Consider the following 21,152-nt stretch of genomic DNA (forward strand, 5'->3'; position numbering starts at 1 on the left):
TTTGTTAAAATCCATCAGATATTTACTGAATTATAGCATGTAAAACATTTTACTGGCACGGACAAAAACAGTTCTGGGATGCGGGAATTTAGGTATTCAATTTGCCAAATTTCTCTTGTTTTCTTAGAATGCACTCATTCACCAAGTGTACAAAACATTAGGAACACCTTCCTAATATTGAGTCGCACCCCCTTTTGTCCTCAGAACAGTCTCAATTTGTCAGGGCATGGACTACAAAGCATCGAAAGCACTCCACAGGGATGCTAGGCCCATGTTGACTCCAATGCTTCCCACAGTTGTGTCAAGTTGGCTGGATGTCCTTTGGGTGGTGGATCATTCTTGATACACACAGGACACTGTTTTAGAGCGAAAAACCCAGCAGCTTTGCAGTTCTGGACACAAACCGGTGCGCTTGGCACCTACGATCAAAGCCCGTTCAAAGGCACTTCAATATTTTGTCTTGCCCATTCACCCTCTGAATGGCATACATACACAATCCATGTCTCAGTTGTCTGAAGGCTTAAAAATCTTTATTTAACACATCTCTTCATCTACACTAATTGAATCGGATTTAACAAGTGACATCAATAAGGGATCATAGCATTTACCTTGTCAGTCATGGAAAGAGCAGGTGTTAAAGTTGTGTTTACTCAGTGTATATGAATAGCTTAACAAAGGGGTGGCACAGGGCTGCAACCACTAAACACTTGCTATGTCTAGGCCTACATACACTCTCACCTGTGTCATCCAGACTGCCTCAATTACTGTTATGTTCTGTTGCATAATTGTATCAAGTGTATCAATAGCAGGATAGCCTCGGTTTAAAATAAACACGCTTGGCTCTACATTACACACATTACATTGTTCGCAAGATCAGACATAATATCTCTAATCAGTGTTCATTTTCAGAAGTTATTCATTTTAGTGCATCTAATTTGTAAAAAAATTCCACTGTATTAAATTATAACTTTTTAAATTCCACAAATTTACACCCAACAAAAGAGTTATTTCTTATGTTTTTGTGATGTAACTGTCGAGACGATGCAGAACGGTAAAGATAGTGTATTCCATTGAGCCCACTTCAGCTATTATCGGGGGTTTGACAGGTCATTACTAATATTTCCACAGTCGTAACAACGTGAAAAAGCGACAGGCACAAGCAAGAGTATGAAAAAGTCACAGGAGTACAACGAAAGCAATCAATCCAGCATGATTTAAGTGACAAGTAGGGTTCTGGCGGTCACAAAATTTAAATCAGCCGGTGACTGTCAAGCAAATAAGTGTCCGTCTCACGGTAATTGACCGTCAATTAACAAACACATTTAGCATCTCCTGGCTTCCTACAAGCCACTGACGCAGACCTTTGGAAACCTACATTTTAAAGTCTAATAAATCCATTATTTTACACAGATCTAAAGAAACATGATATGAAGAAAATGTAGTCAGAAACTTTGTCCAAAAATAATGCAGAAAAATGAATCCATGCTTTTGTCACTTCTAGGTTAGACTACTACAATGCTCTCTTTCCGGCTAAAGCACTAAAACTTCAGTTAGTGCTAAATACGGCTGCTAGAATCCTGACTAGAACCAAAAAAATTGATCATATAACTCCAGTGCTAGCCTCTCTACACTGGCTTCCTGTCAAAGCAAGGGCTGATTTCAAGGTTTTACTGCTAACCTACAAAGCATTACATGGGCTTGCTCCTACCCATCTCTCTGATTTGGTCCTGCCGTACATACCTACACATACGCTACGGTCACAAGACGCAGGCCTCCTAATTGTCCCTAGAATTTCTAAAGCAAACAGCTGGAGGCAGGGCTTTCTCCTATAGAGCTCCATTTGTATGGAACGGTCTGCCTACCCATGTCAGAGACGCAAACTCTGTCTCAACCTTTAAGTCTTTACTGAAGACTCATCTCTTCAGTGGGTCATATGATTGAGTGAGTGTAGTCTGGCCCAGGAGTGGGAAGGTGAACGGAAAGGCTCTGGAGCAACGAACCGCCCTTGCTGTCTCTGCCTGGCCGGTTCCCCTCTTTCCACTGGGATTCTCTGCCTCTAACCCTATTACAGGGGCTGAGTCACTGGCTTACTGGGGCTCTCTCATGCCGTCCCTGGAAGGGGTGCATCACCTGAGTGGGTTGATTCACTGATGTGGTCATCCTGTCTGGGTTGGCGTCCCCCCCTTGGGTTGTGCCATGGCGGAGATCTTTGTGGGCTATACTCAGCCTTGTCTCAGGATGGTAAGTTGGTGGTTGAAGATATCCCTCCAGTGGTGTGGGGGCTGTGCTTTGGCAAACTGGGTGGGGTTGAATCCTTCCTGTTTGGCCCTGTCCGGGGGTGTCCTTGGATGGGGCCACAGTGTCTCCTGACCCCTCCTGTCTCAGCCTCCAGTATTTATGCTGCAGTAGTTTATGTGTCGGGGGCTAGGGTCAGTTTGTTATATCTGGAGTACTTCTCCTGTCCTATTCGGTGTCCTGTGTGAATCTAAGTGTGCGTTCTCTAATTCTCTCTCTTTCTCTCGGAGGACCTGAGCCCTAGGACCATGCCCCAGGACAACCTGACATGATGACTCCTTGCTGTCCCCAGTCCACCTGGCCGTGCTGCTGCTCCAGTTTCAACTGTTCTGCCTTACTATTATTCGACCATGCTGGTCATTTATGAACATTTGAACATCTTGGCCATGTTCTGTTATAATCTCCACCCGGCACAGCCAGAAGAGGACTGGCCACCCCACATAGCCTGGTTCTTCTCTAGGTTTTGGCCTTTCTAGGGAGTTTTTCCTAGCCACCGTGCTTCTACACCTGCATTGCTTGCTGTTTGGTGTTTTAGGCTGGGTTTCTGTACAGCACTTTGAGATATCAGCTGATGTACGAAGGGCTATATAAATACATTTGATTTGTTTTGATTTAGTCTATTTCAGAAGAACAGAAAAGCATACACAGTTGTCCTGATCTGGCTATGCCAAATGGCTGTGGAGTACACGAGGTCATTTAGCAGACAAGATTTGCTTAGAATTCCTTGACATTTTATAGCATGAAGAATACAATTGAACAAAGCTGAAAAAAATAGAAAGGACATTTCCTCCAAACTATTTCAGTGAGTGCACACTGTGTTGAGCGGCTAACAAAGAAAAAGGTATTCCTATACGCTTCATTTAGAGTTCATGTAACTTCAGTGGTTCTACAAACATTGGGCTGTATGTTTGGATTTTTAATACATTGCAAGGCTGCATGATGCAACTAATGAGGAATTGAAAAAAACTACTTTGAAAGGCATAAGCTCTGCTTAGTTTTTTTGCACCGGCTGTACACACACCACTTCAGCAACTCATTCACAATTTGACAAGCAATATTTGTAAGTCGCTCTGGATAAGAGCGTCTGCTAAATGACTTAAATGTAAATGTAAATGGTGGCATCCCCTTTGTGGGGCCGTAATGCACCTTCTCCCTGGCTCCCCATCACGTGATCAGGTCTTTCTCACAGGCTACAAGTGAAGACAGACATTTGGGACGCTACTGCGTGTGTCCTTATCCAATTCCGAGGTGCAAATTGAAGATATTGGAAGTAATGTCCACATTTACTTTGTCTCCCAACAATGTGAGTAGGCCTAACGTACAGCAAAAGTACTAGCCTATGTCAATCTACTATCACCCATAGAATAGGTTGACCTTTGAACTATGCGAGAAATAAATATTCCAAACATAGTTTGAGGCTAGTGGTTGTATTAATTTGGGATCCATCGCGTCCCAGACTATCTTTACACAATGTGGCTGCCACAACAGATAAGAACATTTAGCTTAAATTGATAAATTATTTCTTCACATTATCAGCACAGCAATGCGCACATGGTAGTAGGCTGTAAGCGCAAAATGTTCCAATAAGGGGAAACCACCATCAAAAGTGACCGCAAACACAATTATGCATGTAATGCTTATTATAAAAAGGTGTATTTTTATGGTGAAAATTCTTCCCCAAACTTGAAACTCACGCGCTGCTTATGTATGCCAGTTAGGCGCTACAACCATTGTAACGCGGATTAACGTGCTTAAAATTAAGTTATTTGGCCACCTTAGTTGTGATACAAACCTTATTAAAAAGATACAGGCCCATGGGTTAGGCTACATGAGGTGTGCGACTGATTCGAAAAAAAAGAGCCATTGTTTCTTATGCTGGGCATCATTCACAAGTGATAGCCTAATATTGTCACCCAATTTGTTTTGATTTACAAAGGACCATTATGAACTGTAACGAAACAGGGGCAAAGGGGGGAAAAATATATGTCATCTATGCAGTTAAATAGCGAATGGAGGACACCTTTCCCCATGGTTTATTTTCATGTCAGCCAGGTAGGCTATACTCCTGTTTTAAAGAGAAGCAATGTGCTTAATATTAGCAAGGTTGAGGAATAAATATAGCAAGCCTAGCCTATAGAAAACTGATGGGAACCTCTTTTAATAGAGGCCATTACTTGGTTCTCTCTCACAATTGCATAGCCTCTAGACATTTTTGCAACATGAGCACATGGGCTCTCATGAAGTGTTCAATTAGATTTTCAAAACATTTGCATTGATGTCACAGTGATTAGAAGGACAATAGAGTGTGGAGTATCAGGCAGTTAGCAAGTTTGGTAGACTACCAATGACCATCAGCAGCATCAGAGCTTGGAGAAGCCTGATTACCATAACTAAACAGTCACGTGGAATTTGACTGCCTTCATGACTTCACCGCAACAACCCTAGTGACAAGTGGATTTTGCACCCCTGGCTGAAAAAAAGATGGCTGAAAAAGACAGATCCTCAGATGTGGGGTGTGTGTGTTGCTACTTTAACTGATGTGGCTCAAACACATATTGATGGGTACACTTCCTACTTTTACTTCATGCTTTGCGCCTATGGGAATACTTGCAATGGCCACCAGTCCATGCCATAGTCGTCTTTAATGGGGATGTCATCCCATTTATTCTATTTCTACGTATGCTGCTGCCTTCTGGGCGGGGGGGGGGGGCATTGACTCGGCAACAGAAGACTCCTTTGCCACATAAGAGTCCACGTTACTGCAGAAACAGACAACCGCAAGAATGCCCGGCCATCCAGTCTTCAGGTAGCTGTTTGTTCCCAAAATAAAACATTTTCAAAATGGTTATGGCAATGTTTTTTTTCATGACGGTCTTCACCCATAACTGTTGGTTACACAGTAATTGTGCCAGCACTACATGAGCTATGCCCTCAATGCTCCAAACAAACATAATGAGAGAGAACGATTTGTTTGGTTGGTTGTGGAGCCCACATCCTCAAACAGTTTTAGTTTTAGAGGTGCCTGATAAGTTCATGCAATGGGCCTATGGGTGGCTGGAGTCAAAGACTGGTGCCACCAAAGTCATAGACTGTTCTCTCTGCTACCGCGCAGTACCAATGCACCATATCTGGAACAAACAGGACCCTGAACAGCTTCTACCCTCAAGCCATGAGACTGCTTAATAGTTTATCGATAGCTACCCGGGCTAACTCCGGACTCATCACACAAGCTGCTGCTACTGTTAATTATCTATCCTGTTTCCTAGTACATATAGGTAGGTATAAAATGACATAGCTAACTCAAATCTAACTGTTCACATACACGTGTTTAGCAAATGTTATTGCAGGTATGGCGAAATGCTTGCAATTACCTCGTACCTCTGCACATCGACTCAATACTGGTACCCAGTGTATACTTTAAGTTATTACTCATTGTGTATTTATTCCTTGTATTATTTTTTCTATTATTTCTCTTCATTGTTGGGAAGAGCCCGTAAGTTAGCATTTCACTCTTAAGCCCTATTCAGATGGGATAAGTTTTACTGGGGGTGCTAAGGTCATGTAATTATGTGCACGAGCACAAATTAGTCCTGTCCAAATCTGCCATGTCAGTATTTTTTTACTTGGAAGGAAGGTTATCACAGCCCTAAAAAACTACTGTTTTTTTGGCAAACGCCAAGGTCCTCTGATAACACTTACCCCGTGTGAATAGTCATCCCTGTGTTTTGAGGGATATTACAGGGTTTAACAGGTGCTGCATCCCAGTTTGGGTAAGAACATAGGAACAAATTAATACTTAAAACAAAGTGCTATGATTGTAGCCTACAGATGAATTATTTGTTTTGTCATATATCAACTTTCCCAGTGCCATACTTCTCTTAAAAGATGAAGTAGACAATATACAGTGCAATTAATTGATACATTACGAAATCCATCAGGTAATTAAATCTCTGCGTAGGTTACAGATCTTATTGATATGGATAATTATTTAGACTTCCGCCGAACGCAAGGCCATCAGGCCAACATTAGGCTATCCCTAGACATTTGAAATATCGTCACGCATAGAAGAGCCTCCAGGCTTCCGTCAACGGTCAATTGTGAAAAACATATTACAGGGCAGTTTGCTCAAACAAAACCCGTCTGAATCATCCACTGGAAAACAACAGACATGCTGGGATAATAATTACATGACCAACATTGTCTAGTAATACTGGTCCCGTGCGAATAGGGCTTTAGTCCAATTAGAATTTTATGCAGACAGATGTTTACTGGGTGTCATTTAGGTAGCGTGTGGACTGGCTCTTAAATGTTTGATCTACCCCATCAGTTTCCTGCCTACACTAGCAAGCCTCATTAAATTCTCTTCTAGTAGTAGACTACTTAATCAAGCAAATAACCCAGTAAACTTTCTCACTACATTACTCCCCCAACCTCAAATGACTTAACGTCGACACTCTGCATACCCATTACATGGTCTCTGACCTATAGCCCTCTCTGCTGCCCAGTAGAGCCGCTTTCCTATCCACAGCTCCAAGGCTAGCTGGGCCCTGCCTGAGTATGTTCCAGACAAGGCGACCCACTTTGTGGGTCGGCCAGGATGGGGCACTCTGCAGGGGGCAGTGATCCTTGGCTAGACCCCTGCTGTGTCTGGCCTTAGTGATCTCTGATGAAGTCTGACAAGGCGACCACTGACCGAGGCCCTAAATTATATTTGGATACTCCCCCCAAAATATCTGTACAGTAAGTCTGTATAAAAGCACAGAAGCAGAATAGGTCAGATTTGTTTATTTGTTTTTAAATAAAACAGTGCCTTCAGAAAGTATTCATACCCCTTGACTTATTCCACATTTTGTTGTTACAGCCTGAATTCAAAATGTATTAAATATATTTGAGGTCGACCGATTAAATCGGAATGGCTGATTAATTTAGGGCTGATTTCAAGTTTTCACAACAAGCAGTATTTTTAGACACGATTTGCTTTTGTTTTTTACACACCTTTATTTAACTAGGCAAGTCAGTTAAGAACACATTCTTATTTTCAATGACGGCCTAGGAACAGTGGGTTAACTGCCTTGTTCAGGGACAGAACAACAGATTTTTACCTTGTCAGCAGGGATTCGTTTTTGCAACCTTCCGGTTACTAGTCCAACACTCCAACCACCTGCCTTACATTGCACTCCACGAGGAGCCTGCATGGCAGGCTGACTACCTGTTACGCAAGGGCAGCAAGAAGCCAAGGTAAGTTGCTCGCTAGCATTAAACTTATCTTGTAAAAAATAACATAATCACTAGTTAAACTAGTAATATCAACCATGTGTAGCTAACTAGCGTGTCCTGCGTTGCATATAAACGATGCAGTGCCTGTTAATTTCTCATTGAATCACAGCCTAATTCGACAAACGGGTGATGATTTAACAAGCGCATGTGTGAAAAAAAGCACTGTCGTTGCACCAATGTACCTAACCATAAACAATGCCTTCCTTTAAAATCAATACACAAGTATATATTTTTAAACCTGCATATTTAGTTAATATTGCCTGCTAACATGAATTTCTTATAACGAGAGCAATTTTGTTACTTCTTTTGCGTTCCGTGCAAGCAGTCAGGTTATATTCAGCAATTTAGGCCGCCTGGCTCATTGCGAACTGTGTGAAGTCCATTTATTCCTAACAAAAGGCCGGAATTGTTTTGCCAGAATTGTACATAATTATGACATAACATTGAAGGTTGTACAATGTAACAGCAATATTTAGACTTTGGGATGCCATCCGCTTGATAAAATATGGAACGGTTCCGTATTTCACTGAAAGAATAAACGTTTAGTTTTCGAAATTATAGTTTCCGGATTAAACCATTTTAATGATCAAAGACTCGTATTTCTGTGTGTTATGTTATAATTAAGTCTAGCATTTGATAGAGCAGTCTGACTGAACAATGGTAGGCACCAGCAGGCTCGTAAGCATTCATTCAAACAGCACTTGTGTGTATGTCAGCAGCTCTTCGCAATGCTTCAAGCATTGCGCTGTTTATGACTTTAAGCCTAAAAACTCCCGAGATTAGGCTGGTGTAACCGATGTGAAATGGCTAGCTAGTTAGCGGGGTGCGCGCTAATAGCTTTTCAAACGTCACTCGCTCTGAGACTTGGAGTGGTTGTTCCCCTTGCTCTGCATGGGTAACGCTGCTTCGAGGGTGGCTGTTGTTGATGTGTTCCTGGTTTGAGCCCAGGTAGGAGCGAGGAGAGGGACGGAAGCTATACTGTTTGACTGGCAATACTAAAGTGCCTATAAGAACAGCCAATAGTCAAAGGTATATGAAATACAAATTGTAGAGAAAGAAATAGTCCTATAATAACTACAACATAAAACTTCATACCTAGGAATATTGAAGACTCATGTTAAAAGGAACCACCAGCTTTCATATGTTCTCATGTTCTGAACAAGGAACTGAAACGTTAGCTTTCTTACATGGAACATATTGCACTTTTACTTCTCCAATACTTTGTTTTTGCATTATTTAAACATGTGTCATTTACTTGAGGCTAAATTGATTTTATTGATGTATTATATTAAGTTAAAATAAGTGTGCATTCAGTATTGTTGTAATTGTCATTATTACAAAAAAAAGTTTAAAAAAAAAAACATCTGCCGATTAACTCGGTAGCGGCTTTCTTTTTGGTCCTCCAATAATCAGTATCGAAAAATCATAATATTTTTTTTTTTTTTTTAATAAATAAATAAAAATCTGTCGACTTTTAAAATATATATCCCCCTACACACAATAACCCATAAATGACAAAGTGAAAACATGTTTCTGGATAACTTGACATTAAGTATTCACACCACTAACACAGAACCCAAACCGGTTGAGCACGTGTGCCATCGTGCATAAATGTATTTTGTCCCCCCCACACCAAACGTGATCACGACAAGCAGGTTAAAATATCAAAAACTTTGAACCAATTATATTAATTTGGGGACAGGTCGAAAAGCATGACATATTTATGGCATTTTAGCTAGCTAGCTTGCACTTGCTAGCTAATTTGTCCTATTTAGCTAGCTTGCTGTTGCTAGCTACTTATAATCGCAATATAAAGTCAAGAGAAGAAAAAAAAAAAGCCTCAACTGAAACGATTCAGTTGACCGTTTTGTGTGTGGATTAATTGGCGGGGGACGTTGTGCATTTCAGGTAAAAATAACAACTCAATGTTTATATCCCAGGACAAATTAGCTAGCAACAGCAAGCCAGATAAATACGACAAATTTGCTAGCAAGTGCAAGCTAACTAGCTAAATTGACAAACGTTTAAATGCTTTTTAACCTGTTTCTCAAATTAATATAATTGTTTCAGATTTTGTTTTGATATTTTAACCCACGTGTCGTGATCGCGTTTGGTGTGAGGGGGACAAAATACATTTATGCACGATTGCACACGCAAACAGCCGGTTTGGGTTCTGTGTTGCCGCCACCGACCTATTGTCTCTTTCAGTCACCCATGTGGGTATAACCAATGAGGAAATGGCACATGGGTACCTGCTTCTATAAACCAATGAGGAGATGGGAGAGGCAGGACTTGCAGCTCGATCTGCGTCAGAAATAAAACTGACTTCTATTAAAGCCCTTGGCAATGCAGCTGCTCGTTGGCATGCGCAAGCAGTGTGGGTGCAATAATTGAATAATATAGATTGCTAAATTTATTTTGTCGTCAGCCTGTGAGTCAATACTTTGTTGAAGCACCTTTGGCAGAGATTACAACTATGAGTCTTTCTGGGCAAGTCTCTAAGAGCTTTCCACATCTGGATTATGCAACATTGGCCCATTATTCTTTTCAACATCCCTCAAGCTCAATCAAATTGGTTGTTGATCATTGCTAGACAACCATTTTCAGGTCTTGCCATAGAGTTTCAAGTATATTTAAGTCAAAACTGTAACTAGGCCACTCAAGAACATTGAATGTCATCTTGATAAGCAACTACAGCATAGATTTGACATTGTGTTTTAGGTTATTGTCCTGCTGAAAAAGGAATTCATCTCCCAGTTTCTGGTGGAAAGCAGACAACCAGGTTTTCCTCCAGGATTTTACTTAGCTCCATTCAGTTTTTTTTTATCCTGAAACTCTAGTAACACCATCCAATCATCACTGTGCTTGAAAATATGGAGTGTGGTACTCAGTCATGTGTTGTTTTTGCCCAAAACATTGCCACATTCTGTTGCAGTTTTACTTTAATGCCTTATAGCAATCAGGATGCACGTTTTGGAATATTTGTATTCTCTACAGGCTTCCTTCTTTTCACTGTCAATTAGGTTAGTATTGTGGAGTAACTACAATGTTGTTGATCCATCCTCAGTTCTATCACAGCCGTTAAACTAACTGTTTTAAAAGTCACCTTTGGCCTATGGTGAAATCACTGAGCGGCTTACGTCCTCTCCAGCAAATGAATTAGGAAAGGATACCTGTATCTTTGTAGTGACTGGGTGTATTGATACACCATCCAAGGTGTAATTAATAACACCGTGCTCAAAGGGACATTCAATGTCTCCCTTCCTTTTTTTTTAACCAATAGGTGCCCTGCTTTGTGAGGCATTGGAAAACCTCCCTGGTTTTATGGTAGAATGTGTGGTGTAAAGTTATGTAGTTATTTAAAAAATATATGTTAATTTGTAAAAACATTTCTACTTTGACATTATGGGATGTTTATTGTGTGTAGGCCAGTGACAAAAAAAAATCTCAAATTAGTCCATTTTAAATTCAGTTTGAAACAAAATGTGGAAAAAGTCAAGGTGTGAATCCTTTCTGAAGGCACTGTAAAATAACACTGTTTGCACTGTGTGTGAGATTTGAGGGGAAACGAGCATGGTCCAGCATGTGAGCATGTTCATATCCATAAAAGCAATGTTGTAGTATTACACTCACATGGCTGCTGTTTTGGATTCTGCCTCATGAAGGCAGGAGTAGTCCTCAGCACAAGCACAGATCAGACGCAACGTTCGAACTGCAACAGAACAGGACGCAAAACAAAGGTGACTAACACATACAGTTGAAGTCGGAAGTTTACATACACTTAGGTTGGAGTCATTAAAACTCATTTTTCAACCACTCCACAAATTTCTTGATAACAAAAAAGTTTTGGCAAGTCAGTTATGACATCTACTTTGTGCATGACAAGTAATTTTTCCAACAATTGTTTAGACAGATTATTTAACTTGTTTCACTCCAGAAAATGTCATGGCTTGAGAAGCTTCGGTTAGGCTAATTGACATCATTTGAGTCAATTGGAGGTGTACCTGTGGATGTATTTCAAGGCCTACGTTCAAACTCAGTGCCTCCTTGCTTGACATGATGGGAAAATCAAAAGAAATCAGCCAAGACCTCAGAAAAAAAATGGTAGACCTCCACAAGTCTGGTTCATCCTTGGGAGCAATTTCCAAATGCCTGAAGGTACCACGTTAATCTATACAAACAATAGTACGCAAGCATAAACACCATGGGACCACGCAGCCGTCATACCGCTCAGGAAGGAGACGCGTTCTGTCTCCTAGAGATGAACGTACGTTGGTGAGAAAAGTGCAAATCAATCCCAGAATAACAGCAAAGGACCTTGTGAAGATGCTGGAGGAAACAGGTACAAAGTATCTATATCCACAGTAAAACGAGTCCTATATTGACATAACCTGAAAGTTTGGTCAGCAAGGCAGAAGCCACTGCTCCAAAACCGCCATAAAAAAGCCAGACTACGGTTTGCAACTGCACATGGGGACAAAGATCGGACTTTTTGGAGAAATGTCCTCTGGTCTGAAGAAAAAAATAATACAACTGTTTGGCCATAATGACCATCGTTATGTTTGGAGGAAAAAGGGGATGCATGCAAGCCAAAGAACACCATCCCAACTGTGAAGCACCGGAGTGGCAGCATCATGTTGTGGGGGTGCTTTTCTGCAGGAGGGACAGGTGCATTTCACAAAATAGATGGCATCCATCATGAGGTAGGAAAATTATGTGGATATATTGAAGCAACATTTCAAGACATCAGTCAGGAAGTTAAAGTTGGTCGCAAATGGGTCTTCCAAATGGACAATGACCCCAAGCATACTTCCAAAGTTGTGGCAAAATGGCTTAAGGACAAGAAGTCAGGGTATTGGAGTGACCATCACAAATCCCTGACCTCAATCCCATAGAAAATTTGTGGGCAGAACTGAAAAAGTGTGTGCGAGCAAGGAGACCTTAAAACCTGACTCAGTTGCATCAGCTCTGTCAGGAGGAATGGGCCGAAATTCACCCAACTTATTGTGGGAAGCTTGTGGAAGGCTTCCAGAAACATTTGACCCAAGCTAAACAATTTAAAGGCAATGCTACCAAATACACTCAATTAGTATGTAAACTTCTGACCCAATGGGAATGTGATAAAATAAATAAAAGCTGAAATAAATCACTCTGCTATTATTCTGGCATTTCACATTTTTAAATAAAGTGGTGATCCTAACTGACCTAAAACAGGGAATTTTTACAAGGATTACATGTCAGGAATTGTGAATAAACTGAGTTTAAATGTATTTGGCTAAGGTGTATGTAAGCTTCCAACTGTAGGCATATGGAAATCATCAATAACATCACACAAACAAGTCAAAACAGATTCCAGCCTGTCTGAAATAAAAGAACATTGTGTATTAGATGTTATTGGCGCAGAGAAACATGGGTTTTCCCCCCAGTTAAATGCTTCTGCGGTGTGAGCAATGTAAAGAACACTTCCCACACTATCATTGTCCAGTGAGGGTCTCACTCACCAATGCACTCCAGCTTTCTCTGGGGACAGCAATCGCTGCACAGCAAGCGAAGTTCTTGCACTGCCGAGTCATAGGGGTAGGAACCATGCAGCATGACAGGGTCCTGGGGGTACAGTTTCGATGCGACACCAACATCACCAGGTGAGGCATCCCGATACAGCCTCATACTGGACTCAAAGGACAGCTCCCTCTCTCTGTGGACCTTCCTTCATAGTCCAGGACACAAAGAAATAAGAGGTAAGCATGCCAAATCAACAAGTAGTGTGACATGACTGACACTGGCTTCACACTGAACTACCTTTCTAAATGGACAGATTGAATACTTCAAGGAACGGTTGAATCACAGGTCTGTTAATCATCTCACTACACTGAGACGCATAATCAACCATGCAGCAGGCTAATAGGAGAAGAGAGAACAGTTTCTCGTTGTAGCATACTGACGCCATCTATCGACCACTGCCTGACATCAAACTCCTTTTGCAAACAAGAAGCTTTTACTAGGGATGTGCACGGTTATTCGAATACCAAATATCCGAACCAACGTTAGTATTCAAATTGTTGTGTTATTTTTAATAGGCCTATTTTAACACTGAAAATGCTTTTTCTAAACGTAAATAACAAATCCATGTGACATTGTTACATATAGGATATACCATGACATTTAAAATGATTAATTTAATAAAACAAACTTTTCAATGTAGGTTTTATGACGTGCACCCCATAAAAAAGACTGCTAGACAACTGGTAACCTTCACATGTGTATGTTGTTGTTTATGTTAGCTAATTAAATTCAGCAGAGGCTTAAAGTGTAGCAAGTGGAGTGATAGTTCACTAACGCAATGCAAGATGCAATAAAATCACAGAATGAAAAGTTAGCAAAATGAGAAGGAGTAGGCTACCACTGAACAACCAACAGGTAAGCGGTTGTTTTATCTGAATGGAGTTGGGGAGAAAGCGGCATATGGCCTCAATTAGCCTAGTTAACTATATATGGTTAGCTTCTCTAGGCTACTCTAGTCAAGACAGGCACTGTTATATGGGATGATAAATAACATTGTGGCTGCTACAAGTTAGCTAGTCTTGGCTGTCACCGAGTTGCCTTGGCGCCTCTCCCTCTCCCTTTGTCTGCTCTCCCTCTCACACACACTGCCCCCTCCACAGCTTAAGCAATAGAGTGCCAGCAGTCCTTAGGTTAAGAACGTAAGATGTATTAAAAAAAACACATGTAATTCAAATATCCTACAGAAATGTATGATACTATTCGAATAGTGAAATGATTTCAAAACCCCAATCACTAGTTTTTGCCACAAAATATGGGTAAGTAATCATAGCTGAAAAAAAAAAAATGAAAAAAGAAGAGAAGATTACCTGAAGAGAGCCAACAAAGAGCTCCAGAGGGGAGTGAAGAAGGCTTCTTCTATGCTGGCCACACACAGGTCCTTAGAACTGGCTGTGTTCAGACACTCAAAAGAGAGAAGACATAGCGACAGCAGTTGATCTGCAACACAAAGTTATTTTCATACATTTCCCTCAACAATTAGAAAACACTGCAAAACACGAGGTCTACTACATAGTACATTTTAACAGTCATACTAACCAATGGCAATATGGATGTCCTTCACAATAGCCTTGAGGTGTTCTTTGAGATCACGCATCTCCAAGTCTTGAACGAGAGGCTCCTCCTGATCCAACTGTGACTGTTCAAAGGTCACGTCAGAGTCCCCATGTGATGGAGCCCAGTCCAGCTGCGTCAGAAACTTCTCTAGATCCTCAAACGAATTCTCCCTGTCCAGTGTATGGGGCCCATCACTATCCTCCTCGTTAGCAATATGGTCATGGGAGAAGGAGATATTGAGAGAGGCATCGGAGGACATACTGTGACCCACTTTGGATTTTGACACGTTCTGATGAGAGCCTGACATCAACAGGCTCTGGGCGCTGTGGGAGGGTTTCATGGGCAGGGCAGGACTTGTAGGGTGATTCTTACTCACGATTGGGTAGAGCCTGTTGTAAACTCTGTACTGGAGCCTTTTCAGTAGCATCATCACAGGGTGGTCTGGACAGCTAGGATACACACAAAGCACACAAAAATGACTCCTCTATTCAAAATGAAATTAAGCAACATTATGTATGGAAAAATATAGAACTAGGACTGCCTTGTGCGGCCTCGTGTTTAGTACCTGAGAAGACATGAAACAAGGCCGGACACCAATGTGGGATCATCAGGATTTTTCCTAATGTTGGCTTTCCATAGCTTGGGCCAGTCCTATAAGTCAAACATACACAGGATGAGGACAACTTGACAGGAAACACTAAAGTTCACTTATCGATACAATGACTTGTCAAGTTGTCACTGCACTTTGAACTCACATGATCTTGTTCATATTCCAAAACATTTGTGTACAAAACACGTTGCTCCTGTTCTTCTGCAGTAATTGTTCCAGATGCGGCAAATCTCCTGCATAGACACGTTGATTTTTTTATTTAACTGGGCAAGTCAGTTAAGAACAGATTCTTATTCATAATGACGGCCTACACCGGCCAACTCTGGGCCCTATGGGACTCCCAATCACGGTCGCTTGTGATACAGCTTCGAATTGAACCAGGGTGTCTGTAGTGACGCCTCAAGCACTCAGATGCAGTGCCTTAGACCCCTGTGCCAATCAGTTGCCCTTACTCAGATACATGGATGCAACTGGAGCTCAGCTCCTAGCACCATTTCAATTACTTTCATACTACATATCAGAAGACTTAAATTAAGGGTGGATTGAGTGGTTAATGAGGGGAGATGGTTCTGAAGTATTCTAAACTTAACTGCAAATACACAAGTGTCAGGTTTCTGTTCTTATTCCAATTCCTACAAAGTAGCAGCACTTATACTACAGACATTACTTATGCGGTTAGACTGTAAAGCCATACATCAGTCTTGAACTGTGATGTGTACCAAGTTCTGTCAGAGGGGACAAATGCTCACCTGTTGGCCTCCTCCTGCAGCCGCAGTCTCCTCTCCTCCATCTTCCTTTGTAGCTTCACACGTATTAAGGAACCCTTCCCAAATGTCCACTGGATCTAAACATAAAACAGCAGCTCACCCCAAAGCTACATGCCTATCCCCATGGGTAACCAATAGCATAAATTCTCTCAAAAGGTAACTACTTTCAAGCACTAACAGGTCGGTCACTATAATAGATGTAACTTTAGGGTCCTCTTATGACTCAGTTACAGGAGACATAACATGGGGTGTCTGGAATGTGTTTACCAAGGATCACAGGTAAGGCTCATTCAGCCATGATGCCATAATTTGGATCCTGGTGTAACTTAATCAAGTGGACATTCTTACCCAATTGACTCCTAGACTTATATAATATCAAACTGACCCCGAAAGTCCACATTAGCAGAAGGATACAGCATCTTGCCTGGCCTTGGCAATGATTAGGTTCTCCATCATCTGCCTCTGAAGAGAGAGTGTCTGCGTTGAAAGAAAATTGATTAGTATTTTACATTTCCAGACTACTTCTAGAGATGTTACATACATGTCAGAAATATCCTAATTACATTGTGAGAGAGATAAGACAAGTAATATTTCCCAGGAGGAAGAATTCTAGTTGAAAAGGTAAACATAAAATGTTATCAACTCAACACTACAACCAGTAATTGCCTGAGGTAGGCTGACTGTTGGCCGATTGCATATATGGCTCATCGGGGTCTGAACAACAACTTCATTAGTTAAGGGTTGTCAGTGATTGCACTTGAGTAAGCTCCTGGAGAGGTCACTTCTACTGGGTCGTTCCACCTCAAAAAGCACAAGAAATGATTGACCCCAGCGTTGTGTCATGTTGGCTGGATGTCCTTTGGGTGGTGGACCATTTTTGATACACACGGGATACTGTTGAGTGTGGAAAAACCCAGCAGCGTTGCAGTTCTTGACACACATACCGGTGCGCCTGCACCTACTAACATACCATGTTCAAAGGAACTTAAATATTTAGTCTTGCCCATTCAACCTCAATGGCACACATACAAAAATCCATGTCTCAATTGTCTCAAGAAAATCCTTATTTAACCTGTCTCCTCCCTTTCAGCTACACTGATTGAATCAGATTTAACAAGTGACATCAATAAGGGTTCATAGACTGACCAGGTGAATCCAGGTGAAAGCTAAGTCATGGAAAGAGCAGGTTTTCTTAATGTTTTGTACACTCAGTGTATAATACCTCATAAATATATAACTGGACCAAACTTTTTCTAACAATGAGTTAGACATGAGGAATACAAAGAAATGGTCAAAAGCCCAAGACCATCATATGATGGTGCCACGTTGAAAAATCACTGGGATCTTCAGTAAGGCCATTCTACTGTCAATGTTTGTCGAAGGAGATTGCATGGCTGTGTGTTCGATTTTATGTGTGGCTGAAATAGCCGAATCCACTCATTTGAAGGGTTGTCCACATACAAAAGATATATATATATATATATATTATATATCACTCTCATTGGAAACATCCTACTACTAAATCAAATCAAAGTTTGTCACGTGCGCCGAATACAACAGGTGTAGTAGACCTTACAGTGAAACGCTTACTAGTCACCCTGTGAGTACATGTGCAGTAGTCTGTGCTACTTGTGCTTTCACGACAACTGAGAACCTCGAAAAGAGTTCTCTTGAACGCACTAAAAATCTGAGATTTCCGAGTTCCCAGTTGTAAAACGTAATTGAAACAATGAAACTACATGGACATAAAAAGTACCTTCACAAATTCCTTCAGTTTTTCCCACTGAGCCCGCAGATCCATTTGGCCGTTATGTCGACGAAACATTCTTTGCATCTAAATCGTGGGATTTCAAATGTTTTTTGTTCTAAGCGACTAAAACGCGTGGAAAAGTCAAACTAGTATTTCTTGAAGGACACGACAACGCGATCATGAAGAGGAAGAAAAAAAAACTGCCAGCTGTAGTTTGTATTCTGACCGTATTTCGCCTCAATCTCTAACCTTAGAGTGAGTCACTAATCCTGTTGATTTCTCAACTAAAACTCGAATCCAACAAGAACGTGTGGCGCGCCAAATAAAGTCCAAACGAATCGATTCCCTAATCACCTTGAAGGGGCGTGAACCTTGTATGGATTCACATGCCACTCGTCTCGTGCATGCATGCGATTGTGCTTCAATGCAAAACCCAGAGTATTATATTTAAAAATAAATATGAAATAGATAAAACAACGAGTACACTTGCGTCAAGCATGAATAATTTCTTATTTCCATGTTATCAGTCTACTTCATTCGAAACAGTTTTCTGCAAGTCTACTGCTCTAAATACCCACCATAGCAGCGTCCCAGAACTGATGGACATAATTAATGTAGAAGAAACATGATGCTGAGTTCTTGTTGGATCCAACTCTGCCTCATACCAACATCAGATGGTACTCATGTGTGTGTGACATGTGTGTGTGTGTGTGTGTGTGTCAAACTCATTTGTAGTGGATATAACAGCTGTGTGAATCTCACAACCTTTCTGCTTTGCTTCGGTGTTCTACTGTAATCTGACACACAACTGTGAATTAAAATAGCAGCCAGTTAATTTACAAGATCCCTCAATTTATTCAACTTTGGGGATATTCTAAAATCATGGTTGCAATGTAAAGTTTGGTTAAACTAAATGTGGTGTCTCTTTGGTATAAGTGAATAACACGCAAACAAAGTCTGACCAGGGAAGTCTTCTGTGTACGGGCCTGTGCAGGGGGGAGTCGGGCCAGACGAGCTTCATAATTTTCTTTCAACTTCTGGTTCAACCGCGAGGCCTCCTCTATGGGTGTAAGCTCCCTTTAATACACACAAAAACATACAAAAATGTTTAGTCACATGTTACCAAAGGTATAAAATATATTAAGTCTATGACTGGGGTGGCTTACAATGTGAATTTCAGTTCTGAACTATTTAAATATTCTGTATTAAATCAACTCTGTATTAATCATCGACCTCTTCAACAATTTAACAACGTTCTACGGTGACAACCATTCATTGATAAGAGTGACTTCTGATGTAGGCATCTCATGAATACTGTAACCAGAGAGCGTGCTTCTATTTCACAGAGTGGCTATTTCTAGAACTCTCCTTTTTGTCCCTTGATTGTTTAGTCTCCAGTTTCTCTGACAACAACTCACTTCCTGGTATCCTGCGACTCCACTATCTGCAAACTCTGGAAGATTTCTGGGGACAGGAAGGTGATGACCTCCCCTCCACCCTCAGAGAGAACTTTGCGCTGTCCAGGTTCTCTCTGTCCAGGCCTGGGGTTATGTTTAGGCCCCGAGTAAATAACCGGCTCTTGTGGTTGTGGTGAAACTGGAAGAGGGACAGGAGGTTGACACATTTCGGGAAAAAGTCATTTGAAAAACATTGCAAAATTTGGGCTAAATATATTTACCAATCTTTCCAGGGCTTACTGCTAAGGCTGTGGTCAGGCTGAGTGCTGCCAAGTTGATAGGCGTCGTGTAGGAAATAGGGGTTGCAGGTTCATCTCTCCTTCCTATGAAGGAGGACTTGGCTCTCTCCAAACACTGCTCAGCCAGCCTCAACATCTTTTCCACCTCTACTATCTCTCCCTCTGGATGAGTAAAGAAAATCAAAATAGCAGAAGAGAAAAGCAACATTTTACAACTGGTAACCACTTCCCACTACAACTAAATTAAAACAATCGATGCTAAGAACTGATTAAATCTCAGTATCTACATCATCGAGGTTGATACAGACATCCTTTAGTGTTGTTGATTATTTCAGGAGGGAGTAAATTAATCAATGTGTGAGGTAATCCTGTGATTGTCTACAAACAAACACAGTCAACTACTTACTCCTGGACTTGTTCAATTGTTTATTTTCTACCTTCTAAAACAGTGTTTCCCAAACCTTGTCTTCGAGTACCCCCAACAGTAGACATGTTTATTGTAACCCTGGACAAGCACAGCTGATTAAACTAATCATCAAGCCCTCAATGAGTTGAATGAGGTGTGTTTGTCAAGGGCCACAATGAAACTGCTTACTGTTGGAGGTACTCAAGGACCAGGGTTGGGAAATACTGTTCTAAAATGACTTATAGACCTGCCTTGGCAGCTTTGAGTGGAGTGGAGAAAGAGATGACAAACGTCATAGTATCTTGATTGAGCTTAGATGTCTTTATGCTCAGTGACTGCCAGGCATAAAGATGTAGTTACAGTCCCATCCTGAAAGCACCATAACAGCTCTTATCTACAGAGCACCTCTTGAATGAAATGAGATGTATTTAGTTTTGCATAATGGAATATTGTCCTCATCTTACGCCTAGATACAGCATCCTCCAAAAGTGAGTGGGTGATGAAGTTGATACTCCTCAAGTATTCACAGTAAGCTTCCTAGAGAAAAAAAGAAAGCTGTAAACTTACAAGTAGGCTACTGTAGAAATATAACAGTATTACAACAGAGATAACAGCACATTATGCCAACTAGCTACTGTAACAAGTGACGCTGCATTGTTTACGTCATCAACTAAGCATATCTCGTGGCTATAAAACTCGTTCACCACTGTAATTCTAAATCAAACCTTACAAAAAAATATCGCAGTTTTGAAACTGCTGTTGACTGTGGTATTTTGGACACATAGCAGCAGTCGAACTGCAATTATACTGTAACTACAGTCACACTAAACATATTGCAGTAAAAAATTATATATATATTTTTTGGAGGCAGGATTTGCAGCATAGTGAAGTTATACTGCACTCTGACTCAATCTTTTTTCGTAAACTTGACATTAGAATACCTTATGTCGGTTCCCTGCGTCCAATTGTATAGCCACTTTAGCTATTTTCATGGCATGCTGAAGGGGCTTAATGTCAGCGCCAGCTGCTGCCATGGTGGTGGTGGTTGTTATTGTTGTGACCAATCGTTCCGGATGTAAACTTTGCATGAACGAACGGAAGTATACATTTCAACAGCCGCAAGATGGCGCTACATATTTTTTTATAACTAACCCAAGATAGAACACAGCCTGTCAGATCCAATGGAAAACAAATAGTCTTAGTGGGAAGAACAAGCAGGGAGGGGTCAGAGCCGA

At 41.1% G+C, this 21,152-nt stretch overlaps 1 protein-coding gene across 4 annotated transcripts in view; it reads right to left on the reverse strand.

Moving 5' to 3' along the window:
- The window catches only part of LOC135524478 (VPS9 domain-containing protein 1-like), a 32,925-nt gene extending 11,921 nt beyond the window's left edge, over window positions 1-21,004 (reverse strand). For 3 of the 4 annotated variants that reach the window (XM_064952046.1, XM_064952044.1, XM_064952045.1), the window contains exons 1-13: window positions 20,859-21,004; window positions 20,382-20,454; window positions 19,494-19,673; window positions 19,234-19,411; window positions 18,778-18,892; window positions 16,480-16,542; window positions 16,048-16,100; window positions 15,444-15,531; window positions 15,254-15,339; window positions 14,671-15,137; window positions 14,442-14,571; window positions 13,074-13,279; window positions 11,206-11,284 (exon numbers count right to left, since the gene is read on the reverse strand). In XM_064952046.1, coding sequence (XP_064808118.1) covers window positions 11,206-11,284; window positions 13,074-13,279; window positions 14,442-14,571; window positions 14,671-15,137; window positions 15,254-15,339; window positions 15,444-15,531; window positions 16,048-16,100; window positions 16,480-16,542; window positions 18,778-18,892; window positions 19,234-19,411; window positions 19,494-19,673; window positions 20,382-20,454; window positions 20,859-20,951 — 1,811 coding nt within the window. In that variant the 5' untranslated portion in view covers window positions 20,952-21,004. The remainder of the gene's footprint in view (window positions 1-11,205; window positions 11,285-13,073; window positions 13,280-14,441; window positions 14,572-14,670; window positions 15,138-15,253; window positions 15,340-15,443; window positions 15,532-16,047; window positions 16,101-16,479; window positions 16,543-18,777; window positions 18,893-19,233; window positions 19,412-19,493; window positions 19,674-20,381; window positions 20,455-20,858) is intronic. The other variant, XM_064952047.1, reaches the window with a different exon arrangement.
- Between the last annotated feature and the right edge of the window lie 148 nt (window positions 21,005-21,152).

Source organism: Oncorhynchus masou, chromosome 31, assembly GCF_036934945.1.
Source record: "Oncorhynchus masou masou isolate Uvic2021 chromosome 31, UVic_Omas_1.1, whole genome shotgun sequence".
NCBI classification, from domain to species: Eukaryota; Metazoa; Chordata; class Actinopteri; order Salmoniformes; family Salmonidae; genus Oncorhynchus; species Oncorhynchus masou.